General features: G+C 33.4%; 2 protein-coding genes and 3 long non-coding RNA genes across 5 annotated transcripts; all 5 read right to left on the bottom strand.

Annotated features, from left to right (window-relative positions):
- Window positions 1-552: 552 nt before the first annotated feature.
- LOC123269430 lies at window positions 553-3556 on the bottom strand. Its single transcript, XR_006510409.1, has 2 exons — window positions 3175-3556; window positions 553-3096 (listed from the first exon to the last, which is right to left on the bottom strand). It is a non-coding gene; the product is annotated as an uncharacterized LOC123269430 (long non-coding RNA).
- A 1132-nt stretch (window positions 3557-4688) lies between these two features.
- On the bottom strand, window positions 4689-6939 carry LOC123261027. The gene is made up of 5 exons (XR_006508592.1): window positions 6698-6939; window positions 6127-6549; window positions 5971-6064; window positions 5156-5335; window positions 4689-4974 (listed from the first exon to the last, which is right to left on the bottom strand). It is a non-coding gene; the product is annotated as an uncharacterized LOC123261027 (long non-coding RNA).
- A 3498-nt stretch (window positions 6940-10437) lies between these two features.
- On the bottom strand, window positions 10438-11442 carry LOC123267851. The gene has a single exon (XM_044732763.1). The coding sequence runs from the start codon at window positions 11440-11442 to the stop codon at window positions 10438-10440; it is 1005 nt and encodes a 334-aa protein (XP_044588698.1).
- Window positions 11443-11625: 183 nt separating this feature from the next.
- On the bottom strand, window positions 11626-14486 carry LOC123267780. Its single transcript, XM_044732662.1, has 4 exons — window positions 14423-14486; window positions 13337-14363; window positions 12859-13294; window positions 11626-12810 (listed from the first exon to the last, which is right to left on the bottom strand). The coding sequence occupies exons 1-4, from the start codon at window positions 14484-14486 to the stop codon at window positions 11626-11628; spliced, it is 2712 nt and encodes a 903-aa protein (XP_044588597.1).
- Window positions 14487-15558: 1072 nt separating this feature from the next.
- Window positions 15559-16760, bottom strand: LOC123272824. Its single transcript, XR_006511175.1, has 5 exons — window positions 16711-16760; window positions 16489-16586; window positions 16140-16163; window positions 15748-16062; window positions 15559-15648 (listed from the first exon to the last, which is right to left on the bottom strand). It is a non-coding gene; the product is annotated as an uncharacterized LOC123272824 (long non-coding RNA).
- Window positions 16761-17211: the final 451 nt, after the last annotated feature.

Genomic DNA, 17211 nt, shown 5'->3' with positions numbered 1-17211 from the left:
TTTTCGAAATCGATGCTTGATTTCAGTAGAAATAAATAGATGTCGATTAGAAATTGAAATTTAGTTGATTGGAATCTTATTCAAGACAAAAGAGTTCCCGAAATTGTACTGTACTACACTTTGTTGAGAGCTTCCTCTTAGTTTAAAAGCTCCTGACGCACTGGCACTTGTTGAGGGCCTCCTCGTAGTTTAAAAGCTCCTGACGCACTGGCACTTGTTGAGGGCCTCCTCGTAGTTTAAAAACTCCTGACGCACTGGCACTGGCAGTCCGATGCTTGCTTTTTATAATACTGCTAAGGGATGGATTTTATTCTGGAATATTCCTCAGGTGACTCACTTTAGAATGGTGTGAGGTACTACTCATGTGAATCCTGTATTGTTCGTGGGGGACCTTAAATGGAATATTACCGTCCACATTCGCATAGTTAAAGTCTTTATTCTTCTTTTTCCTGGAGTCCTGTTCTCGTTAGTCACGCAAACGTTGTTTCGACCTGTGTTTATTTATTTTCCGGCGCTCCTTTTAATCGATTTCAACCCCTCTTCTTCTTTTACTTTCTTAAATCCTGATCCTTCTATTTCAATTGCCTTACAGTAGGAATATTTTGTATTACTCATTAAATTGACCAAAGTTTCCACTCGTAACACACCTCCCTACTTTAAAACGAGAGTTAGGGCTTTCATAGTCATGACGCGAGTTTCGGTAACATCATCAATTTTTCTAGATACAATATTTAGGTACATTAGTGCTTTCACATCTAGTAAAAATTGAATTGCTTTTATAATAATAATTAGGTACATTAGTGCTTTCACTCTTAGTAAAAATTTAATTGCTTGTGTAAGAATAATTAAACTCATTAGAGCTTTTACATCTAGTAAAAATTGAATTGTTTATATAAGAATAATTAAATTCATTAGTGCTTTCACATCTAGTAAAATTTGAGTTGGTTATATAAGAATAAATAAATTCATTAGTGCTTTCACATTTAGTAAAAATTGAATTGGTTATATAAGAATAATTAAATTCAGTAGTGCTTCCACATTTAGAAAAAATTTGAGTTTCAATACCTTCAGATATAGGCGCTTAATATAGAATTTCTTGAACTTATTCTTTTGTTGCAATGTTTTATAATTTGTATTACATTCTTAGGCACTTCGATTAATGAGGCACATTTATTTGGAAGTACTACAAACTGAAAATTTTCCATTTTAAATTAACTAATTACATTATTCATGGCAACATTTAATTTGTGGAATGGGATATTTTTCGTTTGTCGGAGTAATTATTGCAAAGTTTTTAAAGCAAGTTTATTAATACTAATTTTTGACTTGTACAAGAAAAATATTTTTATTATTATTAGGTTTGCTTGGTTGAGGTAACATTTATCAAGTTTGGAAGATCGTTAAAAATACTTATTAGGTACTTGAGGTTTCATCTAGATAAAAATGTAATATATATATGAGCATATAAAACGTGGTTTACAGCACTGTATAATTAATGAAAATGTTGTTTTCCTCAAATACAAAAAGAAATATATACTGATTTGGAAGACTGATATGTTGTTTCCCCTAAAATTTTTCGGGATATTTTATTCTATGAATCGTTTATTAATTATTTTACTAACAAATGTCGCAGGATAGTTAATTATATTAGATAGATGTTTATTGATGTAGTTTTTTTTGTTTTGAATTATTTGAATATAGTAAATACACATGTATTCTTGAATAATAAAAATGAGTTAATAACATTATTATTATAAACACATTTGTTAAACGTTGAAGGCTCGAGTTGTTAATAAAATTTTGAATGTAAGAATAATAAAAAGAAAACATCCATAAGGTTAAAGTATAATACAATGTTTTCTAGTTTTCTAAATAATTCATCTTAAGGTGTAACGATAGTAGAACAGATAAGTATCGGGGTCCCCTAGTTTTGATAACGTCGTCATTACCGACGACAAATAAAAAAAATAAATATTTAATGGTTTTTAGAAACAAACAGTAGCGCCATCTCTCTACATAGCTAAAACTAAGTCATAATCTAGATTTGTTGATTAAAGTGATTTCTGTAAATATAAACTGAAATATATGAATTATTAGAAATGTAATTTTTTAATCAAAAGAGACTCAAAAATATTAAATATTAATCGTGCTACTGTTTATTTCTAATTTTAATAGATACTAAAGTAATTTTATCAATAATTATATAGAAACTAAAAATCTGACTTAATTTAAGACAAAATTAAAAAATTTCATCCAAATTATAACTCGCATCGAATTGCAAGCCGGCATCTGATCTTAATATTATAAGCAAACATTCGTAAATAAATATTTAAAATATAAACCTAATGATCTGGCCTAATTTAGGATAGAATTATAAAAATTTCATCCAAATCATAACTCACAAAATTGTGAGCTGGCATCTCATCTCAATATCGTAAATTAACATGCAAAATTACAATTTTTTTATAAAAATTAAAGATCTGGCCTAATTTAGAATAAAATTATAAAAATTTTACCTAAATTATGACTCACACAAGTGTGAGTTAGCATCCGATCTAAATATCATAAGTTAAAATTTATAAATAAATATTTAAAATATAAATCTAATGATCTGGCCTAATTTAGGATAGAATTATAAAAATTTCATCCAAATCATAACTCACAAAATTGTGAGCTGGCATCCCATCTCAATATCGTAAATTAATATGCAAAATTACAATTTTTTTTATAAAAAATTAAAGATCTGGCCTAATTTATAATAAAATTATAAAAATTTTACCTAAATTATGACTTACACAAGTGTGAGTTAGCATTCGATCTAAATATCATAAGTTAAAATTTATAAATAAATATTTAAAATATAAATCTAATGATCTGGCCTAATTTAGGATAGAATTATAAAAATTTCATCCAAATTATAGCTTTCATTAAGTTGCAAGCCGGCATCCGATCTTAATATAATAAGCTAACATTCATAAATAAATATTTACAATATAAACCTAATGATCTGGCCTAGTTTAGGATAGAATTATAAAAATTTTATCCAAATCATATCTCTCAAATTTGTGAGATGGCATCCAATCTAAATATCATCAGCTAGAATTTATAAATAAATATTTTAAATATAAGCCTAATCATCTGGCCTAGTTTTGAATAAAATTATAAAGATTTCACCTAAATTATGACTCACAAAATATGAACTGGCATCCGACCAACATATCTTGTAAAAATATGCGTAATTTAATGTTTTTTAACACAAAACCACAGTTGAAACGAGTTTTTTCTTAGGAGAATTATTTGGCTGTCTGCAAAGTAGTTGATGATACTCATTTCTTTCATCAGTCATCTCAAAATTAGTGTACCGCGATCGCCGGCGTAGTAATTTCAATGCTGATTTTTTCTTTTATCCACATTATCTGCAATTCAATATAATTACATATTAATTAAATTCATTTTTACACTGAAATATAAATATAAGTAATTTGATCAATGGAAATTATATTACATAGAAATAACGATGTAAAACCGTTTTTAATTTGTGAATAACTGGTATCACGACTCCATGATTTCTTTTAATTATATAATAAAAAAAATATTTTTCAAACAGACTATTTTATTTTGTTATTTGAAATCAAAAAATCTAATAAAGATCACAGCTCACTGAGAAAAAAAATTTACTCTTGAAAAGAAATAATATTTTTCTGACATAAAATTAATTTTCAATCATTTTACTTCTTGGCTAAAGAAATCAAAATGTTTTCTCAATTGAGGAAAAATTTTCAAGTTATTCTTTTAAAATTAATTTTTTCTAAATAAAGAAATTTTTTTGTAACAAAAAAAGTACTGCGGAAAAAATTTTTATTCCTTCAGGTAAGAAATAAAATTTTAATATATTTCCGAAAAAATAATTTTTTCTCACAAAAATATTCTTTCGTTTCAAAATAAATTTTTTATAGCAGTGTTCATATGTTTTTGTGTCATCATAGTTTTATGATATCGTCATAATATTTTTTTCAAATAGTTTCTTTATAATTGTTCTGGCAGGAATTGCTTCGAGACCTGACCATAACATACCGACTCCAACCGCGTGGCTTTGCTAGATTATCAGTCGAGAATTCAATTAATTCTCGCAATTAAAAAAAGAAAAATCATGGAAAATCCTACGGGACAGAAATGAAAAAATATAGAAATAATTCAGATTATTTCGTCTTCCAATAAGTCTGTTAATGACCAGTAGCTACAACGTTTCTAAAATATTAGCAAATAAGTATGAAATTATTAATATACAATAAAATGTTGGAAATCTATTGGAAGCGTAATCTTCTTATACAAAATTAATTATCTGGCCTAATTTGAGGTAAAATTTGACAAATTTTACTCAAATTATAACTAACATAAATGTGTTAGCTGGCATCCGATCAGGAAATAAAAACAAGACATGCATAGATTAAATTTATTTTTATAAAAGCAATGATCTGGCCTAATTTGGGATAAAATTTCTAAATTTCCCCAAAATCATAGCTAACAGACGTGTTAGCCGGCATCTGATCGAAAAATAAAAAGTTAACATGCATAATTTAAATTACTTTTAATAAAACTAATGATCTGGCCTAACTTGAGATAATTTTAAAAATTTTCTTCAAATTATAGTCTACACGAAAGTGTAGGCCGGCATACGATCAAAAAAAAAAAAAAAATGAAAAGCTAACATGCCAAATCAAGTAATTCTTCACATAAAAGCAATGATGTGGCTTAATCGGAAATAATGAAAAGTTAATATACTTATCTATAAGAAATTTAATATATCCTTTCATTGTTATAACTATGTCGTAGTACGTTGATTACGACAAATAATATATTTTCCAACCGCCGCTGTAGATGGTTGCAGATCCTTGAATATACCCGATACTACTCAGACATCTTAGTTGTCCTATTTTTAACTGTATTCGAAGTGGTCTCATTTTTATCAGTGCCCTAAAATTAATCGAGATATAATTTCAAATAAATTTATTTTTAGTAATTATAAACACACATTTGTGGAAAAAATGTATACTTTCCACCACATTCGTACTTTCACGTGTGTCGTACTTTTAGCTACATCTTAATAATAATAATCATCATGTACAGGTAATATTTTTCGTTACATTCAACTTACTTTCAAATATATGTTCCATATAAAATGTTTCAGTTAATACCACTATTAAAGTGCTACTATTTTTCTTGATTTTTCGATAGTTTATAATATGAACATTTAATCCACCAACAGCATAGTCATTTATTAAATTTATATTCATATCTTCTCCGTTACGTGTAATAGGAGAACAAAATACGTCTTCTGTAAATAAAATATAACATTATTAATTTAAAGATCAGAATTTTAACTTTTATTATAAAATTTGCAGTTATTGAAAATTCTATTCTGCTATGAATCTTAATTTCTTGATTGCAGCGAAGAAACTGCGGGCATAAAAAAATTTTAGCAGCAAAAGTTATGCAAAATTTTATTTCCTATAATATCTCTGTAAATTTTTTCATATTTTAAATATTTTTGCTGTGATTTACAAGTTAAGATTCATAGTATTTTAAAATTTTAAGTATACTGGATACATCTATCATATATTGTTATTTAAAATTACGGCGCAAATCTTAGTCCTATCGATTTATTAATAAAAATAATTTATTTTAAAAAAATATCCATTGCATTTTGTGTTAAATAATAAATATTAAGAAATTAACTTTACTTCAATATTTCATAATGAATGGTTTCAATTGTGTATAATTATGGATTTTACTTTAGAAAATATACAAATATTGGAATAATTTTGATTCTTTAACCAAATTTCTCTCATAATTTTTGGACAGGAACAATGTTCTCGAGATAATTCAAAAATTAACATCCATTATTATGAAAAGTTGAAACCATTCATCATAATCATTTGTTGATTTAAAATTTAACATTTAGGAGCTTACATTTAAGTAGAATTAATCGGTTGATCATCATCGGACCCATTCTTAATGGTAGACTTCAATAAATTTTTATTTTGCGGGTAGTCTATTTAAAGCCCTAAAAAAAAAAATTTATTTTTTTGTCTGTATAAATTGGTGATGTTAAAAACCTTTAAATACCTGATTTATTAATGACAATAATCCATTATCTTATGTCGCACATTGAATTTTAAATCTCCGGCTGTAACTTTGCTGTTTGACCAATTATTAAGAGAATGAGCGAAATTAAAATTATTTAGTAACTCAAATATTATAATCAGCAGATAAACAACATTTCTGTCCAATATAGATTCTTTATAATTGTTCGGGCATGGCTAGCTTTGAGACCTGACAATAAGATAGCGATTCCAACCGCGTGGCCTCAGTAAGTTATTAGGCGAGAATCTCAACTAACCCCACAATAAAAAAATCACAGATAATCCTACTAAGCAGAAATTATATTCTGTAGAAGCAATTTGGCAATTCCTTTTGACAATTTTAATCCTCTTCACTTCAGTAAATCTACCAATGACAAACAGCTACAAAGTTCTACTATTTGAGCGACTGAAACATGTCAAAATAAATATGAAATTTTTAATATAACGTTAGATTTCAATATGTAATGAAATTATGTTTCTATACATCAAATATCCTCTTAAAATTAAATAATAAACAATATTGAATAATTGAAATAATAAATTAGTAACCTTACCAAATGCTTGTACAAAATCACAAAAATCAGCCGGATAAGAATGGGCATCAAGTTGGCGAAAATGATTATGTTGGAATAAATCCAATTGCTCTCTAAAAGTTGATCTTTGACACTTTATTTTATTTAATAAATAATATGTTTTTAGTGAATAATCCTATTTTTAACCTAACAGCTTGTTTGTTTTCATGATGCTGGCAATACACGCCATGATACATATACGCGTGCATCATGTTTCAGAGGTGGCGCTTCAGTCGATTGCGCGCGTAGTTTAAACTGATAGGCCAGTGTTTTTACAAGCTCAATGATTAAATCTGACAAGGTTTTTTTTTTAAATAAACAAAAATAAAAGACATATGTCAAAGATGAGAAAATTTTTTTTTATTGATTGTGTTACAAAAATATTTCTTTTAAAAACAGTTAGGATTAAATTCATTGACATAAAAACTACGAGTGATTACGTGGATAAGTCGTCGGAAGTTTGTAATGATTTAGTAATGGCAATGGTGGTTGAGGTGGTGATGGATAGTGATAAGGAAAATTTCTAATTACTTGATTAAAATTAGCCGGCTGATGTTGAGTTTGAGGTTGCGGGGGAGGCATGTAAGTAGAAGTGTGCAGATGTTGAGGTGGTACTAGTGTAGGAGGCCCATTAATTGGTTGTTGTTGAGTTACCTGAGATTGATAATATACATTGTTCCACAATTGCATACACGATTGCACTGTCTGTAATAACGATTAATTAATTAATAATTTCTGACCTATACTTTTTTCTTACTTTCTATAAATAACAAACTTTTCATTTTGTATACCCAAGTACATACAATTGGATACAATAATAGGGAATATTTTTATGTTAAATTATTTACTTTTAAAAACTTATGTAAAATTATATACGTAATAGGATTTTACAGTTACCCGGGAAAAATTGTTTTTTATTTACGTAGATCTATGCCATTTCTATAGATGTGTGCCAATTTTTTGATCAAATTATATCTACTAAGATGTATGTAGATCTACAAAAAATTTACAGGGTATATGAAATACGAGATGTACGCAGATCAACGAAGATTAAAAAATTTTTTTCTCGGGTAGTTTATTAATTCTAATTAACTTTCTTAAAAATTTATGGTCAAGATGTAAGCTTTGCACCCGAAGTTTTTGGTACATTATTTTTTTATAATATATATTACAAAAATGCTGCATTATACACTTATTACTTTCATTAAAACGAATACGTATTATACACGGAAAAAACATTTTTTTTTTATTTTAAGTTATCAATTAAACTTCTAATCATGACGTAATTTATCATCTTAGTATTCCGTTTTACGTGATTACTTACGTTTATAAGTAAAAAAAAATCTTGTAGTTTTTTCGACTGGGTTCATGAAATTGGTATGATAACAGTATGATTAATTTTTTAAATGTCTCAAAAAAAGTTATACAGTAAAATTATTTGAAAATTGCAATTTAGCAAGTATATTACATTTATTGACCTCAACTATAAATACTTACGTGAATCATTGAAGTGACTTCTGTTCTCAGTTCAGCTACCTCTTTCCTCAATTTGAACAGTCCAATCTCCGTTTTCTTTATTCGACTACAAATTTTCTCCTCAAACGATTTCAGATCACTTGAATTTTTCAATATAACGGCATTTCCATTTCTGCTCTCTTTTTCTTCTTCTATTTTTCCTTTATTAACTTTTATTTCTTTTGGTTGTTTTAGGGGTATGTCTTTTTCTGTGTCATCTATCCTTTGATTATCTTTTTTTTGAAATAGGAAAATCATTATACCAAAGGTAAAAGCGTCCCAGATACCTACTTAGGAACCAGTACCTGCTCATTCCATGTCTTTGTATGTCTACATTCAAAAATGCAGGTATACAAATACATGGAGGAAGCAGGTACTGGTTCCTAAACGGCTACTGAGGCTCTTACCTTACAATTATTTTGCTAAGATAAACAAATTAATCTTATTTTTTTTGTTACCTGATGAGATTGTTGCAGATTTGATTTTCTTGTTACTGTCTTCACTATTATATTTTCCTTTTGGCTTTCTTGTAGATTGACTTTCTCTTTTTTTTGTCACTTTAACATATTTCTCTGTGAAAAAATGAATGCAAATTAATTTTATTATTTACACTACAATTTTTGGCATGGTTTCCTTACTTGGCTGTTCATCATCTATAGTAGGTGTACCTGATCCTGGTGTCCGAACTCTTAAAATTTTAATATTTGTTTTATAATAATACTAAAAAATGACTTAAATTAAATTAATTGTATTAATATTTTTAACTTCCCGCTGAAAAAATTGAAAATTTTCTAAAGTTAGGAATTTGTTTTTTATTTTCTTTATATCAGTTTTTTTAAAAATAATTTGTTTATCTATTGAAGAAAGCTAAAAAATTGCCTCTTGTCTGCTGATTTTAGTATCAAAAGTGGAATAAATTAATTTTCTTTGTCATTTTCGATCACTTGCACTTTTTCTAGTTTATTGAATTTGGCATTTTTTTTTTAATTTTGAAGAAAGTTTTTCAAAGTATAATCCTGATAAGTCCACAGTGCATAAAAATCAAAATATTTTAAGTAAAAAAGTTCAATTGTTGGAAATAAATAGTCACAAGAAAAATTGTAAAGAACTACTGCAAATTTTATTTTCTTGCCATAACTATATTCTAAATATAACTTTCTGGCCTCTTTACTTACTTTGTTTATAAGATTTTTGATAAGGATTATTGGATTCTGTCATTTTTTATTATGCTCCCCTTTATTTTTTGCACAAAAAATTACAATACTAACAAGTTTTAGGTTATTATCCCTTCTTTTTTACAGTTGGAGTTTTGTGTTGATGTGACTTTTATTTATAAATTCTGTTGTGTTTTATAGAGGGCCTCATGCGTATCAGATGCTATTAATATATATTTGAAATTTTCAATATTTAAAAATAAATTATGAATAAATATTTAGTTTCTTTATTGTAAGGACTTTTCGCAATAAAAATTTTTATTTACGTAATTCAATAAAAAATATTACGGTTCAAAAGCTCATTTTATAATTATTTTAATTGAACTCATTTATGATAAAAAAGAAAGTAGTGAGGATAAGTGAATAATAACAGAAAGAGCGGAAAAGCGGGGATCAGGTTTAGGTTTGGATATCTCAATTAAAACGCGTAAATTATTATCAAAAATAACACTAGTAATTTATTTACATTAATTACACTCAATATTTAATATTTTTAATAGCGGATTGTTAAGATAAAAGCGGATTTGTAAATTACAGCGTGGTTTGCAAAAGCAAAGCCGGTTGACACGTGGTTGAACACTTTGCCGGCACTGAAAAAGCGGTGAAATAAATGCACTGTTAACACAATTTACCTATAACAAATTAAAGCGAATTATTAGCGGTTAATTTAAGCAGTTTAAATTATAAAATAAGTGAAATGCGGTTTATTAACGAAAAGCGAAAGTAAAGAAAAAGTAATGGCGACTTGATGCAGCGAAAGCGTAGAAGCGAAAGATAATAACAATAGTTCGTCTTCTTCCTCGTTGACTTGGGAAAGAAGGCTATTGCGCATGTCTAGCGGGAGCGATCAGCCAATAAAGCGGTCGATTCATGGCGTGATCGAGAGGCTGATTTTCTATTGACGGTTCGATTTTGCGGGAACTAGCGGTGGACAGGTGCGTCTCTTGAATTTGGGAGTCCCCCAAGAGCGAGTTAATCGCTACTGGACCTTGTTCACCGAACATTCTCCCCCGGGTTGGCGGCTGCGTCGACAAGATCATCTTCTTCATGCGTTAGCGGCAGGACACAGAGCTTTGTAATTGGACGAGCCAGCTCTGTGTTAACTGTCTTAACAGTTACTACGCGGATTTGCCCATCTTCACCTGGATGGACAGCAATTACTTTGGCTAATGGCCACTTGGTTGGCGGGAGATCCTCAGTGGTGATCAGTACTACTGAACCCACCTTGATCTGGTTGCGTCGATGATGCCACTTTGAAATGGCCTGGTAGCGGTGGATGCAGTCCTGGTAGTAGCGTTTCCAGAAATGTTGAACCATTTGCTGGACTTGTTCCCAGTGCGAGAGCCGAGCAGGTTGTAAATCTGTCAGCGATGGCTCTGGGATAGCGGTCAGTGACTGTCCGATTAAGAAGTGACCTGGAGTCAGTACAGCCAGGTCAGCAGGATCTTCATTCAGCGGTGTGAGCGGTCTGGAATTCAATATGGCTTCAATTTGAGCCAGTAGCGTTGAATATTGCTCAAGCGTCAACAGCGAGTCTCCGATTGTTCTTCGAAGGTGAAATTTGATAGATTTCACAGCGGCTTCCCATTTTCCTCCAAAATGTGGAGCTCCAGGCGGATTGAATTTCCAGTTCGTGCCATCTTGAGCGATCAAGGTTGATAATTCTCGTAATGTGCGGGATCCTGCAGCGAATAGTCGTTTCAGCTCTTTATCTGCTCCTACAAAATTGGTTCCACAGTCTGAATATAGCGTGTGGCAGATACCTCGGCGACTAGTGAAGCGGCGATAAGCGGCGATGAAAGCGGCAGCGGTGTAGTCAGTTACTAGCTCTAAATGTACAGCTGAACTGAACATGCATACAAAGACTGCAATCCAGCCTTTGTATGTTTTTGCTCCACGTCCTTGAAACGTTTTCAGCGTGATAGGTCCAGCGTAGTCGAGTCCTGTATGCAAGAAGGCTCGAGTTGGCTGTACTCGTGCGGCGGGTAGTTGACCCATCAACTGTTGAGCGCGTTCTCCACGGTGTCTCGTGCAGATAATGCAGCGTAAAATAAATGATCTGACTGGAACACGGCCTCCAATGATCCAGACACTCTTGTGTAAATCAGCGAGCGTAAGCTGAGTACCTCCGTGAAGCGTTTTGCGGTGCGAATCATCAATCAAAATTGATGTAAGCGGTGATTATCGCGGTAGAATCGCTGGATGCCTCTCTTCTGGGTCCAGCAATGCGTTTTTCAAGCGGCCACCGACTCTCAGGACCCCCTGATGGTCGATGAACGGAGTCAGCTTAGTGATGCTGTTATTTTTAGGCAGACCATCACCATCTTGTAGCGTGTGAATCTCTCTAGCGAAGTATTGTCCTTGAGTGAACTTAATCAAGGTCAATTTAGCACGCTCCAGGTCTGATGGAGTAAGCGGGTAGGCCAGCGAAGATTGTGGAACTCTTTTAAAGCGGTCGATGGCACGATGCCAGATGCTAAGCTTCCGTAGCAGTGGAAACAGCTGCGTGTAATGCGACAGTAATTGTTGGAGCAGGCAATTTTCTGCTTTCCAAGTTACTAGTGTCAGACCTTGGCGTTCTTCTCGATGCGTTGCGTTGTCGGTTGGAGGCTCCAGAGTGGGCCAAGAGGATTCTGGTTCATGAAGCCAAGTTGGTCCATGCCACCAGAGAGCGTGTTGTTTCAGTTTTAGCGTAGGTATACCTCTTGAAGCGCAGTCAGCGGGGTTTTGTTTTCCTGGAATAAATTTCCAGGAGACATCTCGAAGCGTTTCTTGGATTTTTCCCACTCTATTGCGGACAAATGTCTTCCAGCGGATTGCTGGACTTTTAATCCATGCGAGAGTCACGGCGGAGCCAGTCCAGAGATTGATCCTGACATTTTCAAGCGACTGAACTTCTTTAACATGAAGTATCAGTTGTGTTAGCAACCATGCGGCAGATAATTCCAAGCGTGGGATTGTCATGTTCTTCAGCGGTGCTACTTGCGTTTTTGAACACAAAAGTGAGACCTTTGTGTTCCCATCAGCGTCAGTGACTCTCAAATAAACAGCGGCAGCCATAGCGTTTTGCGAAGCGTCTGAGAACCCGTGCAATTCCATAGTTGCTCCAGGTGCTATATTATTCCAGCGTGGAATGCGGATGGATTCGATGTTTCGAAGATCCTCGCGATATCCAGTCCATTTGTGAATGAGTGATGGTGACAATTGTTCATCCCATGACACTCTATCTAGCCACAGATCTTGCATAAAGATCTTGGCTTTGACGACTATTGGTGCGAGAAGTCCTAGCGGATCATACAGTTTAGCGATTTCAGACAAAATAGCTCTCTTTGTCTTAGGCGTATCTGGCGGTAGCGTGTACTTGAACTAGAGAGCGTCAGTGCGTGAATTCCAGTACATGCCCAGGACTTTTACTGGTGCATCACTGATTTCTTTAAGCGGTGTATCCAGCTGCTTTTCTGGAGCGACTTCAGCGAGTAACCGTGGGCTATTGCTAGCCCATTTGGCAAGCGGGAAGCAGCCTGCTGCACACAGAGCTTTTGTTTGTACTGCAGCCTTGATAGCGTCTTCTTCGTTGTCTGCTCCACCGTAGATATCATCTACGTAGCGTGTTTTCAACATTGGAGCAACAGCTAGCGGAAAGCGGTGTCCTTCATCCTTTACTAGTTGGATAAGCACACGTACAGCGTCAAAAGGTGCACTAGCGGTTCCGTATGTGACTGTCTTGAGACAGTAAGCGTCTATTAAGTCATTCTCATCTATCCAGAGAATGCACTGAAGCGGCCAATCAAGCGAGTCGACCTCAATCTGTCTGAACATCTTGGTGATGTCAGTAGTGAATAGAATCCTGCTGCAACGGATTCTCAACATCACATCAAAAATGTCAATTTACGTTTTGGGTCCTGCGTGGAGAATGTCGTTCAATGAAATTCCTGTAGATGTTGCACAGGAACCATTGAACACTGTGCGGAGCTTCGTAGTGGCACTATCAAGCTTCAATACTCCATGGTGAGGCAAGAAGTAAGCGTTTGCGGGCAATTCGTTGACTGGTACTCGTACCATGTGTCCTAGTTGAATGTATTCTGCCATGAATGCACGATACATGTCAGAATGTTCTCTTTCTCGCGACAAGCGAGTTATTAATCTGCGGAGTGACCCCATAGCTGCGTTGATAGAGTCGCCAAGTTGACTCTCAAGGGCCTTAAGCGGTAATCTCACTACGTAGCGTCCATCAGGCTGTCGATAATGCGTTTGACGAAAGTGAATTTCACATTCGTCTTCTTCAGCGGTGTTGAGCGGTGAATTTCCTGATGGAACTTCTTCCTGTTCCCAAAACTTAGCGATAGCGTCTTGTAATTCAGTATCTACTGACGCATGTAGTGCTACGTGTGATGTTGAAGCGTGTTTAGCGGTGACAGCTCCATAGACAATCCAACCAAGCGTGGTGGATTGTGCAATAGGAGCATTGCGAGGTCCTCGTTGAATCTCTGCGTTTTTGATCTGTGCGGCTGGTGATGCACCTAGAATAATATCTACAGGGCGTGGCTGTAGATACTGCGGGTCAGCGAGCTTGAGATTCTCAAGATGCGGCCATTTTGGATCAGCGATCACGAACGATGGAAGATCTACCGTCAGTGTTGGTAGAATATGCATGCTGACATGCATTGATGCGGTCGTACACAGCGAACGAAGCTCAATTGTGCTCACACCTAGTGAGCTTCCTGCGGAGACATTGCCAATGCCCTTGAGCATGACCATGTCACGCTGTAGCGGTTGTCCAAGCTTCTTGAAGAGCGACTGTCTCATAAATGAGAGCTCTGAACCTTGATCAATCAACACTCTGGCGGTGATTGGATTACCATGATGCGGGCGTACCTGGACTAAGGCGGTAGCTAGCAATACTTGAGCGGAAAGCGGATCTGAAATAATCAACAGTTAATTTCAAGTTGTAAACGGTCTAAAGGGAACGATTAGTTGCCTGTGCGGAAGATGTAGACTGCGGTGAAGCTGGTTTCGTTGGTGCATCCAAAATAGATGGACATGTGGTGACGTTGACCACATTTTCGGCAATCTTGAGCGGTCTTGCAATCTACGGCATGGTGCGGAACACGAAAGTTGAAGCACAAATTGCATTTTTCAACTATCTTGTGTAATTCTCCATAGCGAAGTTATTTAAGGCCCGAAGTCGAGTTTTCAGTCTTAATAAACGGAAAGTTCAGCGCACCGGTGTACGAATGACTATCAGGAGCAGCACCCGATGTGCTCTGCGATGCTCCTGACACTCGACCTTTCCTAGCGGTATTACACTTCACTTAACACAAAACAATTTTTAGCGGTATGATTAATTAAATTAATTGAGATAGAGCCAGCCTGATCTGGCTCGAGGGACCAATGAATAATTACAGAAAGAGCGGAAAAGCGGGGATCAGGTTTAGGTTTGGATATCTCAATTAAAACGCGTAAATTATTATCAAAAATAACACTAGTAATTTATTTACATTAATTACACTCAATATTTAATATTTTTAATAGCGGATTGTTAAGATAAAAGCGGATTTGTAAATTACAGCGTGGTTTGCAAAAGCGAAGCCGGTTGACACATGGTTGAACACTTTGCCGGCACTGAAAAAGCGGTGAAATAAATGCACTTAACACAATTTGCCTATAACAAATTAAAGCGAATTATTAGCGGTTAATTTAAGCAGTTTAAATTATAAAATAAGCGAAATGCGGTTTATTAACGAAAAGCGAAAGTAAAGAAAAAGTAATGGCGACTTGATGCAGCGAAAGCGTAGAAGCGAAAGATAATAACAATAGTTCGTCTTCTTCCTCGTTGACTTGGGAAAGAAGGCTATTGCGCATGTCTAGCGGGAGCGATCAGCCAATAAAGCGGTCGATTCATGGCGTGATCGAGAGGCTGGTTTTCCATTGGCGGTTCGATTTTGCGGGAACTAGCGGTGGACAGGTGCGTCTCTTGAATTTGGGAGTCCCCCAGGAGCGAGTTGATCGCTACTGGGCCTTGTTCACCTAACAATAAGTAATAAAATATACAATTTGCTTTTAAATATTTTTCTTATATTTATGGTGAATCATGATCTTACAGATACAAGTTTACAAAATTGTTTTTTCCACCCCTTCCTCGGTATCGACGGCGCCAGTTGGCTCGCGCTCTCCCGGCAGCTTGATGTCGTTTTGGAAGCTTAACTAAAAAATTAATAAAAGTAAATTAATAAATCGATAATGAATTCTGATAAATTAAAAAAATTATTTTAAAAGTTTAAAATTTTTTGTCTTTGTATCTACCTTCAGATTTTGTTCCATTGATGGTTGCTGACTCTGATTTATCAGCTGAAGGAGTTGATCCTTCAGCTGACCCATCATTTACAACGTCGCTCTCTCCGTCGTTTCCTTGTCCATTTCCAGGACCTTGCTTTACTACCGCCGAGCTTGACGTTCGCGTGTCAACGCCAACAGACCCGAGCGTCGTATTTTTTTGTGTTTGCGCTGCTGGTTGTACCGTTTATGGTTGAACATCTTCTGCCTTGCTGTCCGAAATAAATTCATTGAAAGACTTAACGGCTGCTTCAATTTCTTGCCGACGCTTTAGAATTTCTTGCTCTGCAAAAGAAAAATATATTTTTATACTTTATAAAAAAATTGTGATATGTTTATTATTTTCATGAACAAAATCTTACTCTGTGCTTCGTCCTCCATAATTACTGTAACGGAAAAAAATATTTATTATATTAGTTCAATGAGTTTCATAAATAACAGAAAGGTTCAAAATCGATTCACGTATATAATACTGAAGTTAGCCGTCACCTGTTAATTTTAAAAATTTCAATAACAAATTAATTACAATAAAAAAATGCTTTTAAAAATTTTCACTTGTAATTTTTATTAATTTTTACCCGTGGAATTTTTCAATTAAATTTTTTTTATAATAATTTAATTATTATAAAATTCTAAAATAATTTTTAATGTCCGTCAACTTCAGTGTCACGTATATAATAATATAGAATATTAACTTTAATTTATACTTACACGATAAAAGATTAAAACACTTACAATAACCCCTGAGTGAAACCTTTTAATCAAATAAAAATGGCGGATAGCTAAAAAATCAGCCACAACTATCGCACCTTTAAAAAAATAGTTATTCTATTAATCTTTTATACCTATTTAAGAAAATTTATTCTTGTAATACGAATTATTAATAAATTATAATCCATAAAAATTAAAATAATATTTTAAATAAGAACGTACAAAGAATCTCACAAGTGGCAATTTCACAGCAAGTTAAGACGCAGTACACGGGTTGCAGTGAAGTTTTTAATACAGCACGCGTTCTTGGAGAAGTAATATGACACCGACCACAACATCTCTTCGATTTTAAGTCACTATTTTCACTAAAAGCATATCAATTGGTTAGGATTTCCGCACGAAATTTAAATCGTAAAAAATCAGAAAATTAATTGTTCCTTCCTTACTTCATTTAATATACTTATATTATTTTGATAAAATAAAAAAAAAATACGCGAAGGAACTTTTATACTTCTATGTGGATATGAAAAATTGTAGATATAATTATGTTTCATCGAAGTAGCGGTGAATCCCTTTCTGATAGCGAGAAAGACACTATTGAATGCGAAAGACAGTCTTATATTGATAAAAATTTTAAGATTTTCTAAGTAGCTTCTAATTATTTACAATATGTAAGTTGTTGAAATATATTAATGGCATACATTTATTTTTTTGAATAAAATA

Source organism: Cotesia glomerata, linkage group LG1 (genome assembly GCF_020080835.1).
Source record: "Cotesia glomerata isolate CgM1 linkage group LG1, MPM_Cglom_v2.3, whole genome shotgun sequence".
In the NCBI taxonomy this organism is placed as follows: Eukaryota; Metazoa; Arthropoda; class Insecta; order Hymenoptera; family Braconidae; genus Cotesia; species Cotesia glomerata.
This window is presented reverse-complemented; position numbering and strand designations above follow the sequence as displayed.

What these genes read in the sequence shown, in the direction of transcription:
- LOC123267851 (XM_044732763.1), bottom strand. Translation starts at nt 11,442, where the DNA reads ATGGGTCAACTACCCGCCGCACGAGTACAGCCAACTCGAGCCTTCTTG.
- LOC123267780 (XM_044732662.1), bottom strand. Translation starts at nt 14,486, where the DNA reads ATGTCCATCTATTTTGGATGCACCAACGAAACCAGCTTCACCGCAGTC. An exon ending in CTCCACGCAGGACCCAAAAC is followed by an intron (nt 13,295 to 13,336) that starts GTAAATTGACAT and finishes AATCCGTTGCAG; the next exon opens with CAGGATTCTATTCACTACTG. An exon ending in AAGAAATCAGTGATGCACCA is followed by an intron (nt 12,811 to 12,858) that starts GTAAAAGTCCTG and finishes GACGCTCTCTAG; the next exon opens with TTCAAGTACACGCTACCGCC.